The following is a 25,705-nucleotide window of genomic DNA, read 5'->3' on the forward strand; positions in this document are numbered from 1 at the left end:
TGAGATATTCTGGGGAGGGAGTCTCATATTGAGAGGGGATATTCTGGGGAGGGGGTCTCATATTGAGAGGGGGATATTTTGGGGAGGGGGTCTCATATTGAGAGGGGGATATTCTGGGGAGGGGGTCTCATATTGAGAGGGGGATATTTTGGGGAGGGGGTCTCATATTGAGAGGGGGATATTCTGGGGAGGGGGTCTCATATTGAGAGGGGGATATTTTGAGGAGGGGGTCTCATATTGAGAGGGGGATATTCTGGGGAGGGGGTCTCATATTGAGAGGGGGATATTTTGGGGAGGGGTCTCATATTGAGAGGGGGATATTCTGGGGAGGGGTCTCATATTGAGAGGGGGATATTCTGGGGAGGGGGTCTCATATTGAGAGGGGGATATTCTGGGGAGGGGGTCTCATATTGAGAGGGGGATATTCTGGGGAGGATGTCTCATATAGGGGGTATTCTGGGGACGTAGAGGGGGGTATTCTGGGGTGGGGGTCTCATATAGAGAAGGGATAGGGGGGATTTTGGGGACAGGGTCTCATATAGAGGGGGGTTATTCTGGGGAGGGGGTCACATATAGAGGAAGGGTATTCTGGGGAGGATGTCTCATATAGGGGGTATTCTGGGGACGTAGAGGGGGGTATTCTGGGGAGGGGGTCTCATTGAGAGGGGGATATTTTGGGGAGGGGGTCTCATTGAGAGGGGGATATTCTGGGGAGGGGGTCTCATATTGAGAGGGGGATATTTTGGGGAGGGGTCTCATATTGAGAGGGGGATATTTTGGGGAGGGGGTCTCATATTGAGAGGGGGATATTCTGGGGAGGGGGTCTCATAGTGAGAGGGGGATATTCTGGGGAGGGGGTCTCGCAGAGGAAGGGTATTCTGGGGAGGATGTCTCATATAGGGGGTATTCTGGGGACGTAGAGGGGGGTATTCTAGGGGTGGGGGTCTCATATAGAGAAGGGATAGGGGGGATTTTGGGGACAGGGTCTCATATAGAGGGGGGTTATTCTGGGGAGGGGGTCACATATAGAGGAAGGGTATTCTGGGGAGGATGTCTCATAGGGGGGTATTCTGGGGAGGGGGTCTCATATAGAGGGGGCTATTCTGTAGGCGGGGTCTCATATAGAGGGGGGGTTCTGAGGTGGGGGTCTTATATAGGAGGGATTCTGGGGTGGGGGTCTCATATAGAGGGGGGGGGGGGGTTCTGAGGTGGGGGTCTTATATAGGGGGGATTCCGGGGTGGGGGTCTCATGGTGAGGGGGGGTTCTGAGGTCCTTATATGGGGGGGATTCTGGGGAGGGGGTCTGATATTGAGGGGGGTATTCTGGCGGAGGGGTCTCATAGAGGGGGGTATTCTGGGGAGGGGGTCTCATATAGAGGGGGATATTCTGGGGACGGGGTCTCATATAGAGGGGGATTCTGGGTGGGGGTCTCATGGTGAGGGGGTTCTGAGGTCCTTATCTGGGGTGGGGGTCTGATATAGAGGGAGGGGGATCTGATATTGAGGGGGTATTCTGGGTGGGGTCTGATATTGAGGGGGTATTCTGGGGTGGGGGTCTGATATTGAGGGGGCTATTCTGGGGTGGGGGTCTGATATTGAGGGGGCTATTCTGGGGTGGGGGTCTGATATAGAGGGAGGGGGATCTGATATTGAGGGGGTATTCTGGGGTGGGGTCTGATATTGAGGGGGTATTCTGGGGTGGGGGTCTGATATTGAGGGGGCTATTCTGGGGTGGGGGTCTGATATTGAGGGGGCTATTCTGGGGTGGGGGTCTGATATAGAGGGAGGGGGGTCTGATATTGAGGGGGTATTCTGGGGTGGGGGTCTGATATTGAGGGGGGTATTCTGGGGTGGGGGTCTGATATTGAGGGGGTATTCTGGGGTGGGGGTCTGATATAGAGGGAGGGGGGTCTGATATTGAGGGGGTATTCTGGGGTGGGGGTCTGATATAGAGGGAGGGGGGTCTGATATTGAGGGGGTATTCTGGGGTGGGGGTCTGATATTGAGGGGGGTATTCTGGCGTGGCGGTCCTCATTGGGGGTCGGGGCAATCTCGGTCACCGTCTGAATAGTAAATACAATGACATCACCCTTGTCGCGCATTGCGCCTGCGCTCACAGGCTCCTCCCCCTACGCAGAGGCTCCGCCCGCTCTCGGTGCACAGCTGTCCGGACATCCCGTGATGCAGTGCGGGACTCCCGGGGGCCGCTGACCGGAGATATGAGTGGGGGAGGGGGGAATAGCTCGGCGCCCGGACGCTTCGCAGACTATTTCGTTATCAGCGGTCTGGACACCGACACCGGGCTGGAACCGGACGAGCTCTCCGGTAAGTGGCACCGGGAATGGGGGGGGGCTCCAGAGGGAGGCTGCACTGGGGAAGGGGGGAGACGTGCATCACCGAGGGCAGAGGCGGGAGGAGAGGACGTCACATAGCGGGACCTGAAGATAACGGTGCAGCTCACATCCGCTCCCCTCCCTGCGCCGTGTAATGTACCGGGGTCTATATCCAGTGTCCCCGGGCTGTGCCCTATATATACCCACTGCTGTCACCTATATCCAGTGTCCCCGGGCTGTGCCCTATATATACCCACTGCTGTCACCTATATACAGTGTACCCGGGCTGTGCCCTATATATACCCACTGCTGTCACCCATATACAGTGTCCCCGGGCTGTGCCCTATATATACCCACTGCTGTCACCCATATACAGTGTCCCCGGGCTGTGCCCTATATATACCCACTGCTGTCACCTATATCCAGTGTCCCCGGGCTGTGCCCTATATATACCCACTGCTGTCACCCATATACAGTGTCCCCGGGCTGTGCCCTATATATACCCACTGCTGTCACCTATATCCAGTGTACCCGGGCTGTGCCCTATATATACCCACTGCTGTCACCTATATCCAGTGTCCCCGGGCTGTGCCCTATATATACCCACTGCTGTCACCCATATACAGTGTCCCCGGGCTGTGCCCTATATATACCCACTGCTGTCACCCAGATACAGTGTACCCGGGCTGTGCCCTATATATACCCAGTGCTGTCACCCATATACAGTGTCCCCGGGCTGTGCCCTATATATACCCGGGCTGTGCCCTATATATACCCACTGCTGTCACCTATATCCAGTGTCCCCGGGCTGTGCCCTATATACACCCACTGCTGTCACCCATATACAGTGTCCCCGGGCTGTGCCCTATATATACCCGGGCTGTGCCCTATATATACCCAGTGCTGTCACCTATATCCAGTGTCCCCGGGCTGTGCCCTATATATACCCACTGCTGTCACCCATATACAGTGTACCCGGGCTGTGCCCTATATATACCCACTGCTGTCACCTATATCCAGTGTACCCGGGCTGTGCCCTATATATACCCACTGCTGTCACCTATATACAATGTACACGGGCGGTGCCCTATATATACAGCCACTACTGTCACCTATATACAATGTACATGGGCTGTGCCCTATATATATACCCACTGCTGTCTCCTATATAGTGTACCCGGGCTGTGCCCTATATACCCACTGCTGTCACCTATATACAGTGTACCCGGGCTGTGCCCTATATATACCCACTGCTGTCACCTATATCCAGTGTACCCGGGCTGTGCCCTATATATACCCACTGCTGTCACCTATATCCAGTGTCCCCGGGCTGTGCCCTATATATACCCACTGCTGTCACCTATATCCAGTGTCCCCGGGCTGTGCCCTATATATACCCACTGCTGTCACCTATATCAGTGTCCCCGGGCTGTGCCCTATATATACCCACTGCTGTCACCTATATACAGTGTACCCGGGCTGTGCCCTATATATACCCACTGCTGTCACCTATATACAGTGTACCCGGGCTGTGCCCTATATATACCCACTGCTGTCACCCATATACAGTGTCCCCGGGCTGTGCCCTATATATACCCACTGCTGTCACCTATATCCAGTGTCCCCGGGCTGTGCCCTATATATACCCACTGCTGTCACCTATATCCAGTGTCCCCGGGCTGTGCCCTATATATACCCACTGCTGTCACCTATATACAGTGTACCCGGGCTGTGCCCTATATATACCCACTGCTGTCACCCATATACAGTGTCCCCGGGCTGTGCCCTATATATACCCACTGCTGTCACCCATATACAGTGTCCCCGGGCTGTGCCCTATATATACCCACTGCTGTCACCTATATACAGTGTACCCGGGCTGTGCCCTATATATACCCACTGCTGTCACCCATATACAGTGTCCCCGGGCTGTGCCCTATATATACCCACTGCGGTCACCCATATACAGTGTCCCCGGGCTGTGCCCTATATATACCCACTGCTGTCACCTATATACAGTGTACCCGGGCTGTGCCCTATATACCCACTGCTGTCACCTATATACAGTGTACCCGGGCTGTGCCCTATATATACCCACTGCTGTCACCCATATACAGTGTCCCCGGGCTGTGCCCTATATATACCCACTGCTGTCACCTATATACAGTGTACCCGGGCTGTGCCCTATATATACCCACTGCTGTCACCTATATCCAGTGTACCCGGGCTGTGCCCTATATATACCCACTGCTGTCACCCATATACAGTGTACCCGGGCTGTGCCCTATATACCCACTGCTGTCACCTATATACAGTGTACCCGGGCTGTGCCCTATATATACCCACTGCTGTCACCCATATACAGTGTCCCCGGGCTGTGCCCTATATATACCCACTGCTGTCACCTATATACAGTGTACCCGGGCTGTGCCCTATATATACCCACTGCTGTCACCCATATACAGTGTCCCCGGGCTGTGCCCTATATATACCCACTGCTGTCACCCATATACAGTGTCCCCGGGCTGTGCCCTATATATACCCACTGCTGTCACCTATATCCAGTGTCCCCGGGCTGTGCCCTATATATACCCACTGCTGTCACCTATATCCAGTGTCCCCGGGCTGTGCCCTATATATACCCACTGCTGTCACCCATATACAGTGTCCCCGGGCTGTGCCCTATATATACCCACTGCTGTCACCTATATACAGTGTACCCGGGCTGTGCCCTATATATACCCACTGCTGTCACCCATATACAGTGTCCCCGGGCTGTGCCCTATATATACCCACTGCTGTCACCCATATACAGTGTCCCCGGGCTGTGCCCTATATATACCCACTGCTGTCACCTATATCCAGTGTCCCCGGGCTGTGCCCTATATATACCCACTGCTGTCACCTATATCCAGTGTCCCCGGGCTGTGCCCTATATATACCCACTGCTGTCACCCATATACAGTGTCCCCGGGCTGTGCCCTATATATACCCACTGCTGTCACCCAGATACAGTGTACCCGGGCTGTGCCCTATATACCCAGTGCTGTCACCCATATACAGTGTCCCCGGGCTGTGCCCTATATATACCCGGGCTGTGCCCTATATATACCCACTGCTGTCACCTATATCCAGTGTCCCCGGGCTGTGCCCTATATACACCCACTGCTGTCACCCATATACAGTGTCCCCGGGCTGTGCCCTATATATACCCGGGCTGTGCCCTATATATACCCACTGCTGTCACCTATATCCAGTGTCCCCGGGCTGTGCCCTATATATACCCAGTGCTGTCACCTATATCCAGTGTCCCCGGGCTGTGCCCTATATATACCCACTGCTGTCACCCATATACAGTGTACCCGGGCTGTGCCCTATATATACCCACTGCTGTCACCTATATACAGTGTACCCGAGCTGTGCCCTATATATACCCACTGCTGTCACCTATATCCAGTGTACCCGGGCTGTGCCCTATATATACCCGGGCTGTGCCCTATATCCAGTGTCCCCGGGCTGTGCCCTATATACACCCACTGCTGTCACCCATATACAGTGTACCCGGGCTGTGCCCTATATATACCCGGGCTGTGCCCTATATCCAGTGTCCCTGGGCTGTGCCCTATATATACCCGGGCTGTGCCCTATATATACCCGGGCTGTGCCCTATATCCAGTGTCCCCGGGCTGTGCCCTATATACACCCACTGCTGTCACCCATATACAGTGTCCCCAGGCTGTGCCCTATATATACCCAGTGCTGTCACCCATATACAGTGTCCCCGGGCTGTGCCCTATATATACCCACTGCTGTCACCCATATACAGTGTACCCGGGCTGTGCCCTATATATACCCAGTGCTGTCACCTATATACAGTGTCCCTGGGCTGTGCCCTATATATACCCGGGCTGTGCCCTATATCCAGTGTCCCCGGGCTGTGCCCTATATACACCCACTGCTGTCACCCATATACAGTGTCCCCGGGCTGTGCCCTATATATACCCACTGCTGTCACCTATATTCAGTGTACCCGGGCTGTGCCCTATATATACCCACTGCTGTCACCCATATACAGTGTACCCGGGCTGTGCCCTATATATACCCACTGCTGTCACCTATATCCAGTGTACCCGGGCTGTGCCCTATATATACCCACTGCTGTCACCCATATACAGTGTACCCAGGCTGTGCCCTATATATACCCACTGCTGTCACCCAAATACAGTGTACCCGGGCTGTGCCCTATATATACCCACTGCTGTCGCCTATATCCAGTGTACCCGGGCTGTGCCCTATATATACCCACTGCTGTCACCCATATATATACCCGGGCTGTGCCCTATATATACCCACAGCTGTCACCTATATATACACCCGGGCTGTGCCCTATATATACCCACTGCTGTCACCCATATATATACCCGGGCTGTGCCCTATATATACCCACTGCTGTCACCCATATATATACCCGGGCTGTGCCCTATATATAACCGGGCTGTGCCCTATATATACCCACTGCTGTCACCTATATACAGTGTACCCGAGCTGTGCCCTATATATACCCACTGCTGTCACCCATATCCAGTGTACCCGGGCTGTGCCCTATATATACCCACTGCTGTCACCCATATACAGTGTACCCGGGCTGTGCCCTATATATACCCACTGCTGTCACCCATATACAGTGTACCCGGGCTGTGCCCTATATATACCCACTGTTGTCACCTATATACAGTGTACCCGGGCTGTGCCCTATATATACCCACTGCTATCACCTATATACAGTGTACCCGGGCTGTGCCCTATATATACCCACTGCTGTCACCCATATATATACCCGGGCTGTGCCCTATATATACACCCACTGCTGTCACCTATATATACACCCGGGCTGTGCCCTATATATACCCACCGCTGTCACCCATATCCAGTGTACCCGGGCTGTGCCCTATATATACCCACTGCTGTCACCTATATCCAGTGTACCCGGGCTGTGCCCTATATATACCCACTGCTGTCACCTATATCCAGTGTACCCGGGCGGTGCCCTATATATACCCACTGCTGTCACCTATATCCAGTGTACCCGGGCTATGCCCTATATATACCCACTGCTGTCACCTATATCCAGTGTACCCGGGCTGTGCCCTATATATACCCACTGCTGTCACCCATATACAGTGTACCCGGGCTGTGCCCTATATATACACCCACTGCTGTCACCCATATACAGTGTACCCGGGCTGTGCCCTATATATACACCCACTGCTGTCACCCATATACAGTGTACCCAGGCTGTGCCCTATATATACCCACTGCTGTCACCTATATATACACCCGGGCTGTGCCCTATATATACCCACTGCTGTCACCTATATCCAGTGTACCTGTGCTGTGCCCTATATATACCCACTGCTTTCACCCATATACAGTGTCCCCGGGCTGTGCCCTATATATACCCACTGCTGTCACCTATATGCAGTGTACCTGGGCTGTGCCCTATATATACACCCACTGCTGTCACCTATATACAGTGTACCCGGGCGGTGCCCTATATATACAGCCACTACTGTCACCTATATACAATGTACATGGGCTGTGCCCTATATATATCCAGTGCTGTCACCTATATCCAGTGTCCCCGGGCTGTGCCCTATATACCCACTGCTGTCACCTATATACAGTGTACCCGGGCTGTGCCCTATATATACCCACTGCTGTCACCTATATCCAATGTACCCGGGCTGTGCCCTATATATACCCACTGCTGTCACCTATATCCAATGTACCCGGGCTGTGCCCTATATATACCCACTGCTGTCACCCATATACAGTGTACCCGGGCTGTGCCCTATATATATACCCACTGCTGTCACCCATATACAGTGTACCCGGGCTGTGCCCTATATATACCCACTGCTGTCACCTATATATAGTGTACCCGATATATACACCTACTGCTGTCACCCATATACAGTGTACCCGGGCTGTGCCCTATATATACACCTTCTGCTGTCACCTATATATAGTGTACCCGGGCTGTGCCCTATATATACACCTACTGCTGTCACCTATATATAGTGTACCCGCGCTGTGCCCTATATATACACCTACTGCTGTCACCTATATATAGTGTACCCGGGCTTTGCCCTATATATACCCACTGCTGTTGCCTATATACAGTGTACCCGGGCTGTTCCCTATACACACACACACTCACTGCTGTCACCTATACACCCCTATATACAGTGTACCCGGGCTGTGCCTTATATATACTCACTGCTGTCACCTATACACCCCTATATACAGTGTACCTAAGCTGTGCCCTATATATACCCACTGCTGTTGCCTATATACAGTGTACCAGGGCTGTGCCCTATACACACACACTCACTGCTGTCACCTATACACCCCTATATACAGTGTACCCGGGCTGTGCCTTATATATACTCACTGCTGTCACCTATACACCCCTATATACAGTGTACCTAAGCTGTGCCCTATATATACCCACTGCTGTTGCCTATATACAGTGTACCAGGGCTGTGCCCTATACACACACACACTCACTGCTGTCACCTATACACCCCTATATACAGTGTACCCGGGCTGTGCCCTATATACTCACTGCTGTCACCCATACACCCCTATATACAGTGTACCTAAGCTGTGCCCTATATATACCCACTGCTGTTGCCTATATACAGTGTACCTAAGCTGTGCCCTATATATACCCACTGCTGTCATCTATACACCCCCTATATACAGTGTACCTAAGCTGTGCCCTATATATAAACCCACTCCTGTCACCTATACACACCCTATTTAGAGTGTACCTGAACTGTGCCCTATATATACACCCACTGCTGTTGCCTATATACCCGCTATTTACAGTGTACCCGAGATGTGCCCTATATATGCGCCCACTGCTGTCACCCATACGCCCCTATATATAGTGTACCTGGGCTGTGCCCTATATATACCCACTGCTGTGACCTATACAGCCCCTATACACAGTGTACCCAGGCTGTGCCCTATATATACCCACTGCTGTGACCTATACAGCCCCTATACATAGTGTACCTGGGCTGTGCCCTATATATATATACACCCACTGCTGTGACCTATACAGCCCCTATACACAGTGTACCCAGGCTATGCCCTATATACACCCACCGCTGTCACCTATATACCACCTATATACAGTGTACCCGCGCTGTGCCCTATATATATACCCACTGCTGTCAGCTATACACCCCCTTAATACAGTGTATCTGAGCTGTGCCCCGTATATACCCACTCATGTCACCTATATACCCTCTATATACAGTGTTCCTGAGCTGTGTCATATATATACCCACTCCTGTGACCTATACACCCACTGTGGATCGGTCACTGCATATACTGTGGGGCCACTGTGGGTCAGTGGCTGCATATACTGTAGGGTCACTGTTGGTGAGGCACTCCATATACTGTGGGGCATCTGTGGGTCAGTCACTGCATATACTGTGGGGCCACTGTTGGTGAGGCATGCATATACTGTAGGGTCACTGTTGGTGAGGCATGCATATACTGTGGGGCCACTGTGGGTCAGTCACTGCATATACTGTGGGGCCACTGTGGGTCAGTCACTGCATATACTGTGGGGCCACTGTGGGTCAGTCACTGCATATACTGTGGGGCCACTGTGGGTAGGACACTGCATATACTGTGGGGCCACTGTTGGTGAGGCACTGCATATACTGTGGGGCCACTGTTGGTGAGGCACTGCATATACTGTGGGGCCACTGTGGTTCAGTCACTCAATATACTGTGGGGCCACTGTGGGTCAGTCACTGCATATACTGTAGGGTCACTGTTCATGAGGCACTGCATATACTGTGGGGCCACTGTTGGTGAGGCACTGCATATACTGTGGGGCCACTGTTGGTGAGGCACTGCATATACTGTGGGGCCACTGTTGGTGAGGCACTGCATATACTGTGGGGCCACTGTGGTTCAGTCACTCAATATACTGTGGGGCCACTGTGGTTCAGTCACTCAATATACTGTGGGGCTACTGTGGGTCAGTCACTGCATATACTGTAGGGTCACTGTTGGTGAGGCATGCATATACTGTAGGGTCACTGTTGGTGAGGCATGCATATACTGTGGGGCCACTGTGGGTCAGTCACTGCATATACTGTGGGGCCACTGTGGGTCAGTCACTGCATATACTGTGGGGCCACTGTGGGTAGGACACTGCATATACTGTGGGGCCACTGTTGGTGAGGCACTGCATATACTGTGGGGCCACTGTTGGTGAGGCACTGCATATACTGTGGGGCCACTGTGGTTCAGTCACTCAATATACTGTGGGGCCACTGTGGGTCAGTCACTGCATATACTGTAGGGTCACTGTTCATGAGGCACTGCATATACTGTGGGGCCACTGTTGGTGAGGCACTGCATATACTGTGGGGCCACTGTTGGTGAGGCACTGCATATACTGTGGGGCCACTGTTGGTGAGGCACTGCATATACTGTGGGGCCACTGTTGGTGAGGCACTGCATATACTGTGGGGCCACTGTTGGTGAGGCACTGCATATACTGTGGGGCCACTGTGGTTCAGTCACTCAATATACTGTGGGGCCACTGTGGTTCAGTCACTCAATATACTGTGGGGCTACTGTGGGTCAGGCACTGCATATACTGTGGGGTCACTGTTCATGAGGCACTGCATATACTGTAGGGTCACTGTTCATGAGGCACTGCATATACTGTGGGGCCACTGTTCATGAGGCACTGCATATACTGTGGGTCTGTCACTGCATATACTGTAGGGTCACTGTTAATGAGGCACTGCATATACTGTGGGGCCACTGTGGGTCTGTCACTGCATATACTTTGGGGCCACTGTTGGTGAGGCACTGCATATACTGTGGGGCCACTGTGGGTCGGTCACATCAGATACAGGGGGCTGTGAGACGCATGGCTGACGATGTTCACATATTTTGCCGCCATCTTAACCATGTGATGTAACAGTCATCACCTTGGCTCCGACCGGTCACTACAATTGTTCTGGCGATTATTTTGGCGCATAGCGAGCAGACGCTGGCGGACCGTGTACCCACACACACACACGTACAATAATGCTGTGTTCACGTAACATTCTTTTTCGTAGTTTCCTTGATTTTTGGCGCAATTCTGTCTAGTAAATAAGAACGGACACATTGTGTCCGCCTGGCCGTGCGGAGGCAAACGGATCCGTCCAGACTTACAATGTGAGTCAATGGGGACGGATCCGTTTGAAGTTGACACAATATGGCTCCGCCCCCCCCCCCCCCCCCCCCGTTGACTTTCAGTGTAAAGTCTGGACGGCTCCGCCCCCCCGTTGACTTTCAGTGTAAAGTCTGGACGGCTCCGCCCCCCCGTTGACTTTCAGAGTAAAGTCTGGACGGCTCTGCCCCCCGTTGACTTTCAGAGTAAAGTCTGGACGGCTCTGCCCCCCGTTGACTTTCAGTGTAAAGTCTGGACGGCTCCGCCCCCCCGTTGACTTTCAGTGTAAAGTCTGGACGGCTCCGCCCCCCCGTTGACTTTCAGTGTAAAGTCTGGACGGCTCCGTCCCCCGTTGACTTTCAGTGTAAAGTCTGGACGGCTCCGTCCCCCGTTGACTTTCAGTGTAAAGTCTGGACGGCTCCGTCCCCCGTTGACTTTCAGTGTAAAGTCTGGACGGCTCCGTCCCCCGTTGACTTTCAGTGTAAAGTCTGGACGGCTCCGTCCCCGTTGACTTTCAGTGTAAAGTCTGGACGGCTCCGCCCCCCGTTGACTTTCAGTGTAAAGTCTGGACGGCTCCGCCCCCCGTTGACTTTCAGTGTAAAGTCTGGACGGCTCCGCCCCCCGTTGACTTTCAGTGTAAAGTCTGGACGGCTCCGCCCCCCGTTGACTTTCAGTGTAAAGTCTGGACGGCTCCGCCCCCCGTTGACTTTCAGTGTAAAGTCTGGACGGCTCCGCCCCCCGTTGACTTTCAGTGTAAAGTCTGGACGGCTCCGCCCCCCCGTTGACTTTCAGTGTAAAGTCTGGACGGCTCCGCCCCCCCGTTGACTTTCAGTGTAAAGTCTGGACGGCTCCGTCCCCCGTTGACTTTCAGTGTAAAGTCTGGACGGCTCCGTCCCCGTTGACTTTCAGTGTAAAGTCTGGACGGCTCCGTCTGCAGCTACTTTCACACTTAGAGTTTATTCTACAATATAATGTTCTGAACGGATCCATCGTCTGCATTATATGAGCGGATCCGTCTGGGCAGACCCTAGACGGATCCGCTCTGAACGCAAGTGTGAAAGTAGCCGAATGTAGTAGTGCTGCAGTGTAAAGCATGAGGGGAAAGAGAAAGCAGCAGCCTGAGCCTCTGACAGTGCAGCTGAGCTGGAGGACGCTGATCGCAGTTGTGGAGCAGAGATGAACAGCAGCCGACTCTGAAGCTGGTATGAGGTATCGCACAGCATGGACACTTACTGGCCGGAGGGTTGGTACACTGCAGCCGGAATTCCACTTTTACATTCTAATGGTTTATGGAGTAATGTTAAATGATCTGTAGCCGGTCTTATACTCCAGTCACATCAAGATCTGCATCCAGAATCCTGCAGGGGGACACACAGCCCAGATAGTCATGGTCTTCTAGTGCATTGCTTCATGGGAGTTGTAGTTTTTGCTCGGCGTCAGCGATCGGACGAGGCACTGCGTGGCGGCTCATGTTCTTACCGTGTCTTGCAGCCTCTGCATTTCCAGCTGTCCTGAAACTACAACTCCCAGCATGCCCTGACAACAGAGCTGAAGGTTGCCAACCTCTATTTAGTACATAAGATCCTGCAGCCTGAGCTGACAGTAATATTGCAGAATTGTGATTGCAGCTCTGGATGTGACTGGAGTAGAAGTCAGATGGTGGGTAACAGAGGTGAGAAGTGGCGGCCTCTGTTACTCTGCCAATAGCGGCTGCTGTCACCCAGCTTTCCACAGACCCTGAATGCCAGATACATCTGTATTGTGCCCTTTCAGCCCATTCCCTCCCACTTGCTTCTCTGTCTGCGTGTCAGTCTTGACTGCAGTTCTAGGATTCTGCTCATGCAGCAGGAAGCTCAGGATGACTCTGCAGCAGTGCAGGGAATGGTGGGGGTCCGGGGTGTGACGTGCTGATAACTCTGTTGTTTTGTTGTTTAGCCCTGTGTGATTACATTCGTGCCTCTAGAGACAGAGATGGCCTTGGACGGTTCCAGTCCTGTGCGCCGGAAGGTAATCGGAGGAGCGGCGGCCGAAAGCCGTACCCGTCCTACTAAAACCGCTGTAGAGCCGACACTCCCGCAGGCTGCGGCTACCGGTGACTGTCCTGCTGGGACTTGTAGTTCTGCAAAAGGCTGGATAGTCATCAAATGCCCAGACTGGTGGTAAGATGTAGCCTCCATGTGTAAGACATTGATTAAAGGGGCACTCCTGCCCGGAGGGACCTCGACGCCATCTTGGATGTGTGATTTCCACCCATATTCTTAGTATTACTAATTCTGTAAATGAAGATTAATCCCATAAGGCTCCTTTCACACGAGCGAGTATTCCGCGCGGGTGCGATGCGTGAGGTGAACGCATTGCACCCGCACTGAATCCGGACCCATTCATTTCTATGGGGCTGTGCACACGAGCGGTGATTTTCACGCATCACTTGTGCGTTACGTGAAAATCGCAGCATGCTCTATTTTGTGCGTTTTTCACCCAACGCAGGCCCCATAGAAGTGAATGGGGCTGCATGAAAATCGCAAGCATCCGCAAAGCAAGTGCAGACGCGGTGCAATTTTCCTGCACGGTTGCTAGGAGACGATCGGGATGGAGACCCGATCATTATTATTTTCCCTTTTAACATGGTTGTAAGTGAAAATCGCATTCTGAATACAGACTGCATAGTACTAGCGCTGGAGGGGTTAAAATAAATAAATAATTTAACTCTCATTAATTCGCGCAGCCGGCATCTCTTGTGTCTTCCTCTTAGCTGAGCACAGGAAAAGGACCCGTGGTGACGTCACTGCGTTCATCACATGGTCCATCACCATGGTAAAGGATCATGTGATTGACCATGTGATGAGCGCAGTGACATCATCAAAGGTCTTATTCCTCAAAGATGAAGACGGCTGCGCGATCAAGTGGATTAAGGTGAGTTTAATCATTTTTTATTGAATTTTTTAACCCCTCCAGCGCTATAGTACTATATATTCTGTATTCAGAATGCTATTATTTTCCCTTATAACCATGTAATAAGGGGAAATAATACAATCTACACAACACCGAACCCAAACCCGAACTTCTGTGAAGAAGTTTGGGTTTGGATACCAAACATGCAGATTTTTCTCACGCGCGTGCAAAACGCATTACAATGTTTTGCACTCGCGCAGAAAAATCGTGCATGTTCCCGCAACGCACCCGCATCTTTACCCGCAACGCCCGTGTGAAACCAGCCTAAGAAAAGTTTTATAACTATATAATAGACTTTTTGTTACAATTTCAAGATCACTGCTTCCTGTCAGCGATTGAGAGCATTCTTGTTTGCATCTAAAGGCTGAAAGCTTGTCTTGACACAATACTTTCTTATAGCTGAGGGTTTGTTACAATGGGTCATTGTAGCTGAGATATGCAAACAAGAGTGTTTCCTTTTGGTGACTGCAAGCAGAGGTCTTAAAAAAGGTGAGGAACTAAACTTCAGGGACTTTATTTAATGATTCATGTTTTACATAAGACAAAAAAAAAAAAACGCTGAAAATAAGTGATCGCAGCCACGCACATCCAAGATGGCGTCTACTGTGCCGAACCTGTGGGCCCCAGGTTGGGTTTCTGATCACGTTCTCCCCGTCTGCTCTGGGGCTACATCTGTGGAGTGGAGCTTCAGTGACCTGTGTGCCGCTACCTGAACTCTGCAGAGCTTTCTGGCCTCTTACTGACACTGAGCTTTCTGGCCTCTTACTGACACTGAGCTTTCTGGCCTCTTACTGACACTGAGCTTTCTGGCCTCTTACTGACACTGAGCTTTCTGGCCTCTTACTGACACTGAGCTTTCTGGCCTCTTACTGACACTGAGCTTTCTGGCCTCTTACTGACACTGAGCTTTCTAACCCCTAGAGCGCTGGACTTTCTCTTCGGATGTTGTAACTTACCTTTTTTGCCCGCACTTCCTCTTTGTGGCTTTTTAGCAGCGGTGGTTGTTTTCGAGTTTCCTCGTCCTTTTCTGTGCTGTCGGAGATGATTTCATCGGCCTCTGGATCCCCCTGTTCTATAGATGTAATTTATGTAGAACTGCCCTGCCCATACTATGGCTCCCGCTCCCCATTTCTGTGCCGCTATCCTGGAGGCCTGGTGCTGCCCACGGGGGGATCTTCTTGTTTTTCAGCCTCCTCTAGAGGCTCGGGGTCTGTCTCTGACCTGCTGATCCCCGCTGGACTCTGTTTCCAGGCTCCTGTGTCTTCTCTAACTTTCCTGCTTGTTCCGTTTTTCCATTCCAGGAGAGAACTTCGAGCAGACCCCCCTCAGGCGCACTTTTAAGTCGAAGGTCCTGGCACGATATCCTGAAAATGTGGAGTGGAATGCGTTTGACCAGGACGCGGTAGGCATGGTACGTGGATGGTCCGCTCTGCAGTACTGTCCTTGTGTTATACTCCAGTCACATCCAAAGCTTATGCAGTTCTGCTGTTCACTTCAGACAGGTCCAGAGCTGCAGGCTCAATATAATCATGGCTTTGGGCGCAGCTCTGGATGTGACTGGAGTGTAGGCTCCAATGATAAATGCTGTGACGGTGTTGCGGTGTCTTGCAGCTGTGTATGCCCAAGGGCTTGTCATTCAAGACTCAGGCCGACTGCCGGGAGCCTCAGTTCCACTCCTTCATCATCACCCGGGAGGACGGCTCCAGGACCTTCGGTTTTGCTCTCACCTTCTTTGAGGAGGTCACCAGCAAGCAGATCTGTAGCGCCATGCAAACCTTGTACCACATGCACAACGCAGAGTATGACATCATCCACATGTCCGCCACCAACGGCGGGACAGACTGTGCCGAGGACTGCAGCGACTCCTCTGTGACCAAACTGCAGAGGTTCAACTCCTACGACATCACCCGCGATACCCTGTATGTCTCCAAGTGCATATGTCTCATCGCCCCCATGTCCTTCACCACGGCGTGTAAGAAGGTCCTGGAACAGCTCCACCAGGCCGTCACCTCCGCCCAGCCCCCGCCACTGCCGCTGGAGAGCTACATCTACAACATCCTTTATGAAGTCCCTCTGCCGCCCGCCGGGAGGTCCTTGAAGTTTTCAGGGGTCTACGGGTCAATCATATGTCAGCGGCCGAGCACCAATGAGTTACCGCTCTTTGACTTTCCGGTAAAAGAGGTTTTTGAATTACTTGGTGTAGAAAATGTAGTTCAGCTCTTCACCTGCGCCCTGCTGGAACTCCAGATCCTGCTGTACTCCCAGCGTAAGTGCTTCCCGTAACCTCCCCTTCTATCAGGTGTCCCTGGGGGCGGTATTATAGTAGTCGTATCCCTGGACATAGGGGCGGTATTATAGTAGTCGTATCCCTGGACATAGGGGCAGTATTATAGTAGTCGTATCCCTGGACATAGGGGCAGTATTATAGTAGTCGTATCCCTGGACATAGGGGCGGTATTATAGTAGTCGTATCCCTGGACATAGGGGCGGTATTATAGTAGTCGTATCCCTGGACATAGGGGCGGTATTATAGTAGTCGTATCCCTGGACATAGGGGCGGTATTATAGTAGTCGTATCCCTGGACATAGGGGCGGTATTATAGTAGTCGTATCCCTGGACATAGGGGCGGTATTATAGTAGTCGTATCCCTGGACATAGGGGCGGTATTATAGTAGTTGTATCCCTGGACATAGGGGCGGTATTATAGTAGTCGTATCCCTGGACATAGGGGCGGTATTATAGTAGTCGTATCCCTGGACATAGGGGCGGTATTATAGTAGTCGTATCCCTGGACATGGGGGCGGTATTATAGTGGTCGTATCCCTGGACATAGGGGCGGTATTATAGTAGTCGTATCCCTGGACATAGGGGCGGTATTATAGTAGTCGTATCCCTGGACATAGGGGCGGTATTATAGTAGTCGTATCCCTGGACATAGGGGCGGTATTATAGTAGTCGTATCCCTGGACATAGGGGCGGTATTATAGTAGTTGTATCCCTGGACATAGGGGCGGTATTATAGTAGTCGTATCCCTGGACATAGGGGCGGTATTATAGTAGTCGTATCCCTGGACATAGGGGCGGTATTATAGTAGTCGTATCCCTGGACATGGGGGCGGTATTATAGTGGTCGTATCCCTGGACATAGGGGCGGTATTATAGTAGTCGTATCCCTGGACATAGGGGCGGTATTATAGTAGTCGTATCCCTGGACATAGGGGCAGTATTATAGTAGTCGTATCCCTGGACATAGGGGCGGTATTATAGTAGTCGTATCCCTGGACATAGGAGCGGTATTATAGTAGTTATATTCTTGTACATAGGAGCAGTATTATAGTAGTTATATTCTTGTACATAGGAGGCAGTATTATAGTAGTTATATTCTTGTACATAGGAGGCAGTATTATAGTAGTTATATTCTTGTACATAGGAGCAGTATTATAGTAGTTATATTCTTGTACATAGGAGGCAGTATTATAGTAGTATATTCTTGTACATAGGAGGCAGTATTATAGTAGTTATATTCCTGTACATAGGAGCAGTATTATAGTAGTTATATCCTTGTACATAGGAGCAGTGTTATAGTAGTTATATTCTTGTACATAGGAGCAGTATTATAGTAGTTATATTCTTGTACATAGGAGGCAGTATTATAGTAGTTATATTCCTGTACATAGGAGGCAGTATTATAGTAGTTATATTCCTGTACATAGGAGGCAGTATTATAGTAGTTATATTCTTGTACATAGGAGGCAGTATTATAGTAGTTATATTCCTGTACATAGGAGCAGTATTATAGTAGTTATATCCTTGTACATAGGAGCAGTATTATAGCAGTTATATTCTTGTACATAGGAGCAGTATTATAGTAGTTATATTCTTGTACATAGGAGGCAGTATTATAGTAGTTATATTCTTGTACATAGGAGCAGTATTATAGCAGTTATATTCTTGTACATAGGAGCAGTATTATAGCAGTTATATTCTTGTACATAGGAGCAGTATTATAGCAGTTATATTCTTGTACATAGGAGGCAGTATTATAGTAGTTATATTCTTGTACATAGGAGCAGTATTATAGTAGTTATATTCCTGTACATAGGACCAGTATTATAGTAGTTATATTCTTGTACATAGGAGCAGTATTATAGTAGTTATATTCCTGTACATAGGAGCAGTATTATAGTAGTTATATTCTTGTACATAGGAGGCAGTATTATAGTAGTTATATTCTTGTACTTGGAGGCAGTATTATAGCAGTTATATTCTTGTACATAGGAGCGGTATTATAGTAGTTATATTCTTGTACATAGGAGGCAGTATTATAGCAGTTATATTCTTGTACATAGGAGCAGTATTATAGTAGTTATATTCTTGTACATAGGAGGCAGTATTATAGCAGTTATATTCTTGTACATAGGAGCGGTATTATAGCAGTTATATTCTTGTACATAGGAGCGGTATTATAGCAGTTATATTCTTGTACATAGGAGCGGTATTATAGCAGTTATATTCTTGTACATAGGAGCGGTATTATAGCAGTTATATTCTTGTACATAGGAGCAGTATTATAGCAGTTATATTCTTGTACATAGGAGGCAGTATTATAGTAGTTCTATTCTTGTATATAGGAGCAGTATTATAGTAGTTATATTCTTGTACATAGGAGGCAGTATTATAGTAGTTATATTCTTGTACATAGGAGCAGCATTATAGTAGTTATATTCCTGTACATAGGAGCAGTATTATAGTAGTTATATTCTTGTACATAGGAGCAGTATTATAGTAGTTATATTCTTGTACATAGGAGGCAGTATTATAGCAGTTATATTCTTGTACATAGGAGCGGTATTATAGCAGTTATATTCTTGTACATAGGAGCAGTATTATAGTAGTTATATTCTTGTACATAGGAGCAGTATTATAGTAGTTATATTCTTGTACATAGGAGCAGTATTATAGTAGTTATATTCCTGTACATAGGAGCAGTATTATAGTAGTTATATTCTTGTACATAGGAGCAGTATTATAGTAGTTATATTCTTGTACATAGGAGCAGTATTATAGTAGTTATATTCTTGTACATAGGAGGCAGTAATATAGTAGTTATAGTCTTGTACATAGGAGCAGTATTATAGCAGTTATATTCTTGTACATAGGAGCAGTATTATAGTAGTATATTCTTGTACATAGGAGCAGTATTATAGTAGTTATGGTCTTGTACATAGGAGGCAGTATTATAGTAGTTATATTCCTGTACATAGGAGCAGTATTATAGTAGTTATATTCTTGTACATAGGAGCAGTATTATAGCAGTTATATTCCTGTACATAGGAGCGGTATTATAGCAGTTATATTCTTGTACATAGGAGCGGTATTATAGTAGTTATATTCTTGTACTTGGAGGGCAGTGCTTTAATATTTATACGCTGCTATGTGGCAACTCATTTTGTGAGGTAGAATATGTGAAGGTGTCAGATCCCTTCCCTCACTTCTCTTGAGCAGAGGAGGGGGCCTGATATTTGATGTGTCCTGATGTATGATGAGGTGCATCATGTAATTCTGCACGTTTTGAGCTCAGTCCATTAGGCCTCTTCTGTCTGCACTGGACAGTAGTTGGCGGTTGTGTTTTGGAGTGCCGTTCCTCATCTGGAGTTGTCCATGTTCCCTTGACTTGCAGACTACCAGAGGTTGATGACGGTGGCGGAGACCATCACCGGCCTCATGTTTCCATTCCAGTGGCAGCACGTCTACGTCCCCATTCTGCCAGCGTCACTCCTGCACTTTCTGGACGCTCCGGTGCCATATTTGATGGGTTTACACTCCAACGGTTTGGATGACCGGTCGAAGCTGGAGCTGCCGCAGGAGGTGAGACTGATCTTGATGGTTGGGGAGGCGATGTGTGGGATGAGAGATGTCCGGCAGCCGTCATGGTTGCCTGGGTTATTTCTGTGTCTGATAAGAGAGGAATCTGAGAGATCTGCGGCACAGTATAGGAAGTTACCGGCCCCTATTAATGGGGGATGTCTGTTGTGGTCCCGGATCCTGTACCCCTAGCAATAGGCTGATACTGTGCCACTGCAGGGCAATGCAAGCTTACATGGCGGCCAGGGCCGGACTGGGATAAAAACCAGCCCTGGAAACACCGGCCCCACAGCGTTGCCTCGTTATTTACTTGTTTATAATAGGAGAAAGGATTCATTTTAAAACACGTGTGTAAACACGAATATGAACTCTGCCCCTCGATAGCTCTTTTGTAGAACCCCATTCACAGTGTTTTCCCAACCAGGATGCCTCCAACTGTTGCAAAACTACAACTCTCAGCATGCTCAGATATTCTACGGCAGTCCTGTCACAATCCCCCCAATGAGCCTTTCGACCAAATAATACAAATATTTATAACATCTCACCCATGTGCTGCAAAAAAAAAAATCTGCAATGTAAAATCGATAATAAAGATCAACTACAAACATAAACATACTCCACATGAACACTTACAGGTACTCGGCCCCTGGGGGTCTCGGAAACTTCCACACTTTGGCCGGGGGCTCGGCGGAGCTGATGTTGTGTTTTATCCTAATGGGAAAGATTTCATAATAAGGATTTGGAGAAGGGGCAGAGGGATAGCAGAGCAGGGAGAGGCTAGCGCTGCTACTAGGGGGTCATACCATGGGGGAGTAATAAAGCCCACCATAATGCCCCCCAGAAGTAATAATTCTCCTTATAATGTGCAAAACATACCCCTTTGTAATGCCCCCAGTTGAGCTAATGTCCCCATAATGTGCCAATATAAAATACCCCATAGTGCTCCTCCCCCCTTCCCCATAGTACCCACCATAATGTGTCCCAGTATAAAATGCCCCTATACAGAGCCCACCATATAAAATACCCCTTCTTTTTAGCCTCAGTAGATGCCCCTATAGTGCCACCCAATAATCTGCCAGTAATAAGTGCCCCAATAGATGCCCCCAATCATGTGCCAGTAGCCCCCCCTTATGTGCCAGTAGCCCCCCCTTATGTGCCAGTAGCCCCCCCTTATGTGCCAGTAGCCCCCCCTTATGTGCCAGTAGCCCCCCCTTATGTGCCAGTAGCCCCCCCTTATGTGCCAGTAGCCCCCCCTTATGTGCCAGTAGCCCCCCCTTATGTGCCAGTAGCCCCCCCTTATGTGCCAGTAGCCCCCCCTTATGTGCCAGTAGCCCCCCCTTATGTGCCAGTAGCCCCCCCTTATGTGCCAGTAGCCCCCCCTTATGTGCCAGTAGCCCCCCCTTATGTGCCAGTAGCCCCCCCTTATGTGCCAGTAGCCCCCCCTTATGTGCCAGTAGCCCCCCCTTATGTGCCAGTAGCCCCCCCTTATCATGTGCCAGTAGCCCCCCCTTATGTGCCAGTAGCCCCCCCTTATCATGTGCCAGTAGACCCCCCTTATCATGTGCCAGTAGCCCCCCCTTATCATGTGCCAGTAGACCCCCCTTATCATGTGCCAGTATTGTACCTATATATAAAAAAAACACTTATACTTCCCTCCAGCGATGCGATGCAGCCTCTTCCGGCCTGTGTCCCTCGCTATACAGCTCAGGCGGCGCGATTACGTCATCGCGCCGCCTGCATCGGCCTCTGATAGGCTGCCGCCCTGGTGCCGGCAGCCTATCAGAGGAACAGGAGGGGACACGCCTCTCCCTCCCCTGCCGCAGCACAGTCATCTGTATCTCTGTCCTGAGGACGGCGATACAGATGACTATGGAGATGAGCGCTTCCACAATGGAAGCGCTCATTTCCTGTTGCTGTGCCCTGCCGCCGGCCGCCCCCACTTGTCACCAGGGCCGTGGTACTCAGGCCTGCCGGCCTAGCGGGAAACTTCCCGGTATCCTGGCAGGCCAGTCCGGCCCTGATGGCGACCCTTCATTCTGGCTCACAATGGGGTTCCTGAGCGGGGCCTGCCATGTATTGCTGCCATATAGGAAGGAATATGGCTGACAGGAGGTGGCCCCTTCTTTGGTTAGCGGTTAGGGCCCTTGTGTCTTCCTACCTGTTGATATGAATACAGTGATGGACTTTGTCTGAGTCGCCCGATCCCTCGCTTTCCGCTCGTATTTAGACATGTCAGTCCCAGAATGCACTGCTTCCTTCTGGTTCATATCGAGACGGCACAAGCCTCGGGGCTCCCATCATCTTCCGTGTACAGAAAAAAGAATTCTCTTCCTAAATGTCCGAGGGCGCAGTGAGCGCAACTCTCACTATAATCCCCTGATTGTTCTGGGCTCTCAATGGTTCCTTGTCTGCAGAGAGAACGAGCCGGGAGCCTCATGTCTGCAAAGCTCTGTGTAACAGACCCACCCCGTGATGGCACCGCTGATCCCCAGTCAATGGATAGGCGGCATTCTCAGTGATGGCACCGCTGATCCCCAGTCAATGGATAGGTGGCATTCTCAGTGATGTCACCGCTGATCCCCAGTCAATGGATAGGCGGCATTCTCAGTGATGGCACGATTATCTCTAGTCAATGGATAGGCGGCATTCTCGGTGGTGTCTGGTCACCGGTAGATCTACCATTAACCCTTGTGTTGCTGGTTTGTCACCCTCTCCGTCTCCTCCATGTCCCCCGTACTCCAGGCCAACCTCTGCTTCGTGGACATTGACAACCATTTCATTGAGTTACCAGAAGATCTCCCCCAGTTCCCTAACAAGCTGGAGTTCATTCAGGAGGTGTCTGAGGTCCTCATGTCCTTCGGCATCCCCCCCGAGGGGAACCTGCACTGCTGCGAAAGCGTCTCCAAGCTGAAGAACCTGAAGAGCGCCGACCTGATGTCCGACAAGAAGAATGGGAACCTGGCCGGGTCACCCCTCAATTCTTTAGAACTTTTAAAGGAGAATGAAACCTTGGCACGCATCCAGGCACTGGTGAAGAGGACGGGCGTGAGCTTGGAGAAGGTGAGGCACTAACCCTAATATCCACAGGGTAGGATTCATGATTGCAGGACCCCCACCAGTCACCAGGGTCCTGTGCCCCCTCTTTGAATGGAGCAGCAGTCGAGCATGCACGCTGCCGCTCTACTTGTAGTCCTCGGCAGTAGGCGAGCGCTGTACTCCACCACCAGTTTGAATGGAGCGATTGAGAGATTTATCAAAACTGGTGCTAAGGAAAAATGACTGGTTTGCCCATAGAAGCCAATCTGGTTCCACCTTTCGTCTTTTAGCGCTCCCTTGGAATCTGATTGGTTGATCTGGATCAATAGGTTATGCCAGAGACATCCCATAGATGCAGGTCCCCCGGGGGCCCTCTCTCCTCTTAAGAACAGGGGCCCTCCGAGAATGAATTGATTACTGGCAGTAAGTGGAGAGGGTGCTGCACATGTGCTGCGTGCTGTTCGTTCATTGCAGGGCCCCATTATTGAGATAGGAGTGGGTCCCATCGGACATTTATTGCATAGCCTATTCACCCTATTTTGCGATCCGCAGTCTTACTCTTGATTTCCTTTACTGCAGGTGGAAGTTAAAGAAGAGACGACTGATAAGAAGGATGCGAAATTCCAGTGTGATGAGGAGGAACTCCGCATCCATCAGCTGAACATCCACATTCGAGAAGTGTTTGCTAACCGCTTCACCCAGATGTTTGCCGACTACGAAGTGTTTGTCATCCAGCCGAGCCAAGACAAGGACTCGTGGTTCACAAACCGCGAGCAGATGCAGAACTACGACAAGGTGAGTCATTATTATTATTATAGCGCCATTCCTTCCCTGGCGCTGTACATATGATAAGCGGCGAACATACATAATACAGACAATTGCACTAATCATAAACAAGACGAGTTACAGACGGGTACAGAAGGAGAGGGCCCTGCCCGTGATGGCTTACAATCTACAGGGAGAAGGACACAGTAGGTGCGGGTGAAGCTGGTCATGGCGGTATAGAGGCAGCAGGGTCACTGGTTGTAGGCTTGTCTGCAGAGGAGGGTTTTCAGGTTCCTCCTGATGGTCTCCACTGTCGGTGAGGGTCTGATATGTTGGGGCAGCGAGTTCCAGAGTGAGGGGGATGCACGGGAGAAATCCTGGAGGTGATAAGAGGAGAGAAGGAGGTCCTGTGAGGATCGGAGAGTGCGTGTGGGGGTGTATCGGGAGCTCAGAGATGTAGCGAGGGGACAGGTTATGGACGTATGTGTTTGTTAGTACTTTGAAGTGAATTAGTTGGGCAATAGGGAGCCAGTGAAGGGATTGGCAGAGGGGAGAGGCCGAGGAGTAACAGGGTGAGAGGTGGATTAGTCGGGCAGCAGAGCGGAGGATAGATTGGAGGGGTGCGAGAGTGCTAGATGGAAGGCCACAGAGGAGGATGTTGCAGTAGTCCAGGCGGGAGATAATGAGGGCATGTACAAGCATTTTTGCAGATTCAAAGTTAAGGAAAGCGCGGATGCGGGAGATGTTTTTGAGTTGGAGGCGGCAGGTGGTGGAAAGGGCTTCGATGTGCGGTTAGGAGAGGGCAGAATCCAAGGTCACTCCAAGGCAGCGGGCTTTGTTGACTGGGGATAGTGTGCCGCCATTGATCATGATAGATAGATCTGTTGGGGGGGTTGAACAAGATGGGGGAAAGATTATGAATTCTGTCTTATCCATGTTAAGTTTTAGAAAGCGAGAAGCAAAGAAGGATGATATAGAAGATAGACATTGTGGGATTCTGGATAGTAAGGTGGTGATGTCTGGACCAGAGAGGTAGATTTGTGTGTCGTCAGCGTAGGAGTGATACTGAAAGCCATAGGACTCTATGAGCTGTCCCAGGCCGAAAGTGTAGATAGAGAAGAGCAGGGGTCCTAGGACAGAGCCTTGCGGGACACCAACAGAGAGGGAATGAGACGAGGAGGTGGTGCGGGAGTGGGAGACGCTGAATGTCCGGTCTGTGAGGTATGATGTGATCCAGGAGAGGGCCAGGTCACTGATGCCAAGAGATGAGAGAGTTTGCAACAGAAGGGAGTGGTCAACAGTGTCGAAGGCAGAGGACAGGTCAAGGAGAAGGAGGACAGAGTATTGTTTCTTGGTTTTGGCTGTGAGTAGGTCATTGGTGACTTTGGTAAGGGCAGTCTCGGTCGAGTGGTGGGGTCGGAAGCCAGATTCTAGGTGGTCAAAGAGGGAGCAGGAGGAGAGGTTAGAGGACAGTTCTGAATGGACATGTTGTTC

At 50.4% G+C, this 25,705-nt stretch overlaps 1 protein-coding gene across 3 annotated transcripts in view; it reads left to right on the forward strand.

Moving 5' to 3' along the window:
• Positions 1–2,110: 2,110 nt before the first annotated feature.
• Positions 2,111–25,705, forward strand: part of DENND5A (DENN domain containing 5A) — a 58,739-nt gene continuing 35,144 nt past the window's right edge. The window contains exons 1-7 of one of the 3 annotated variants that reach the window (XM_044269790.1): positions 2,111–2,325; positions 13,528–13,599; positions 15,846–15,955; positions 16,156–16,810; positions 20,226–20,413; positions 23,153–23,470; positions 24,023–24,241. In XM_044269790.1, coding sequence (XP_044125725.1) covers positions 2,220–2,325; positions 13,528–13,599; positions 15,846–15,955; positions 16,156–16,810; positions 20,226–20,413; positions 23,153–23,470; positions 24,023–24,241 — 1,668 coding nt within the window. In that variant the 5' untranslated portion in view covers positions 2,111–2,219. The other 2 variants (XM_044269791.1, XM_044269792.1) reach the window with 2 other exon arrangements.

Source organism: Bufo gargarizans, chromosome 10 (assembly GCF_014858855.1).
Source record: "Bufo gargarizans isolate SCDJY-AF-19 chromosome 10, ASM1485885v1, whole genome shotgun sequence".
Lineage (NCBI taxonomy): Eukaryota > Metazoa > Chordata > Amphibia > Anura > Bufonidae > Bufo > Bufo gargarizans.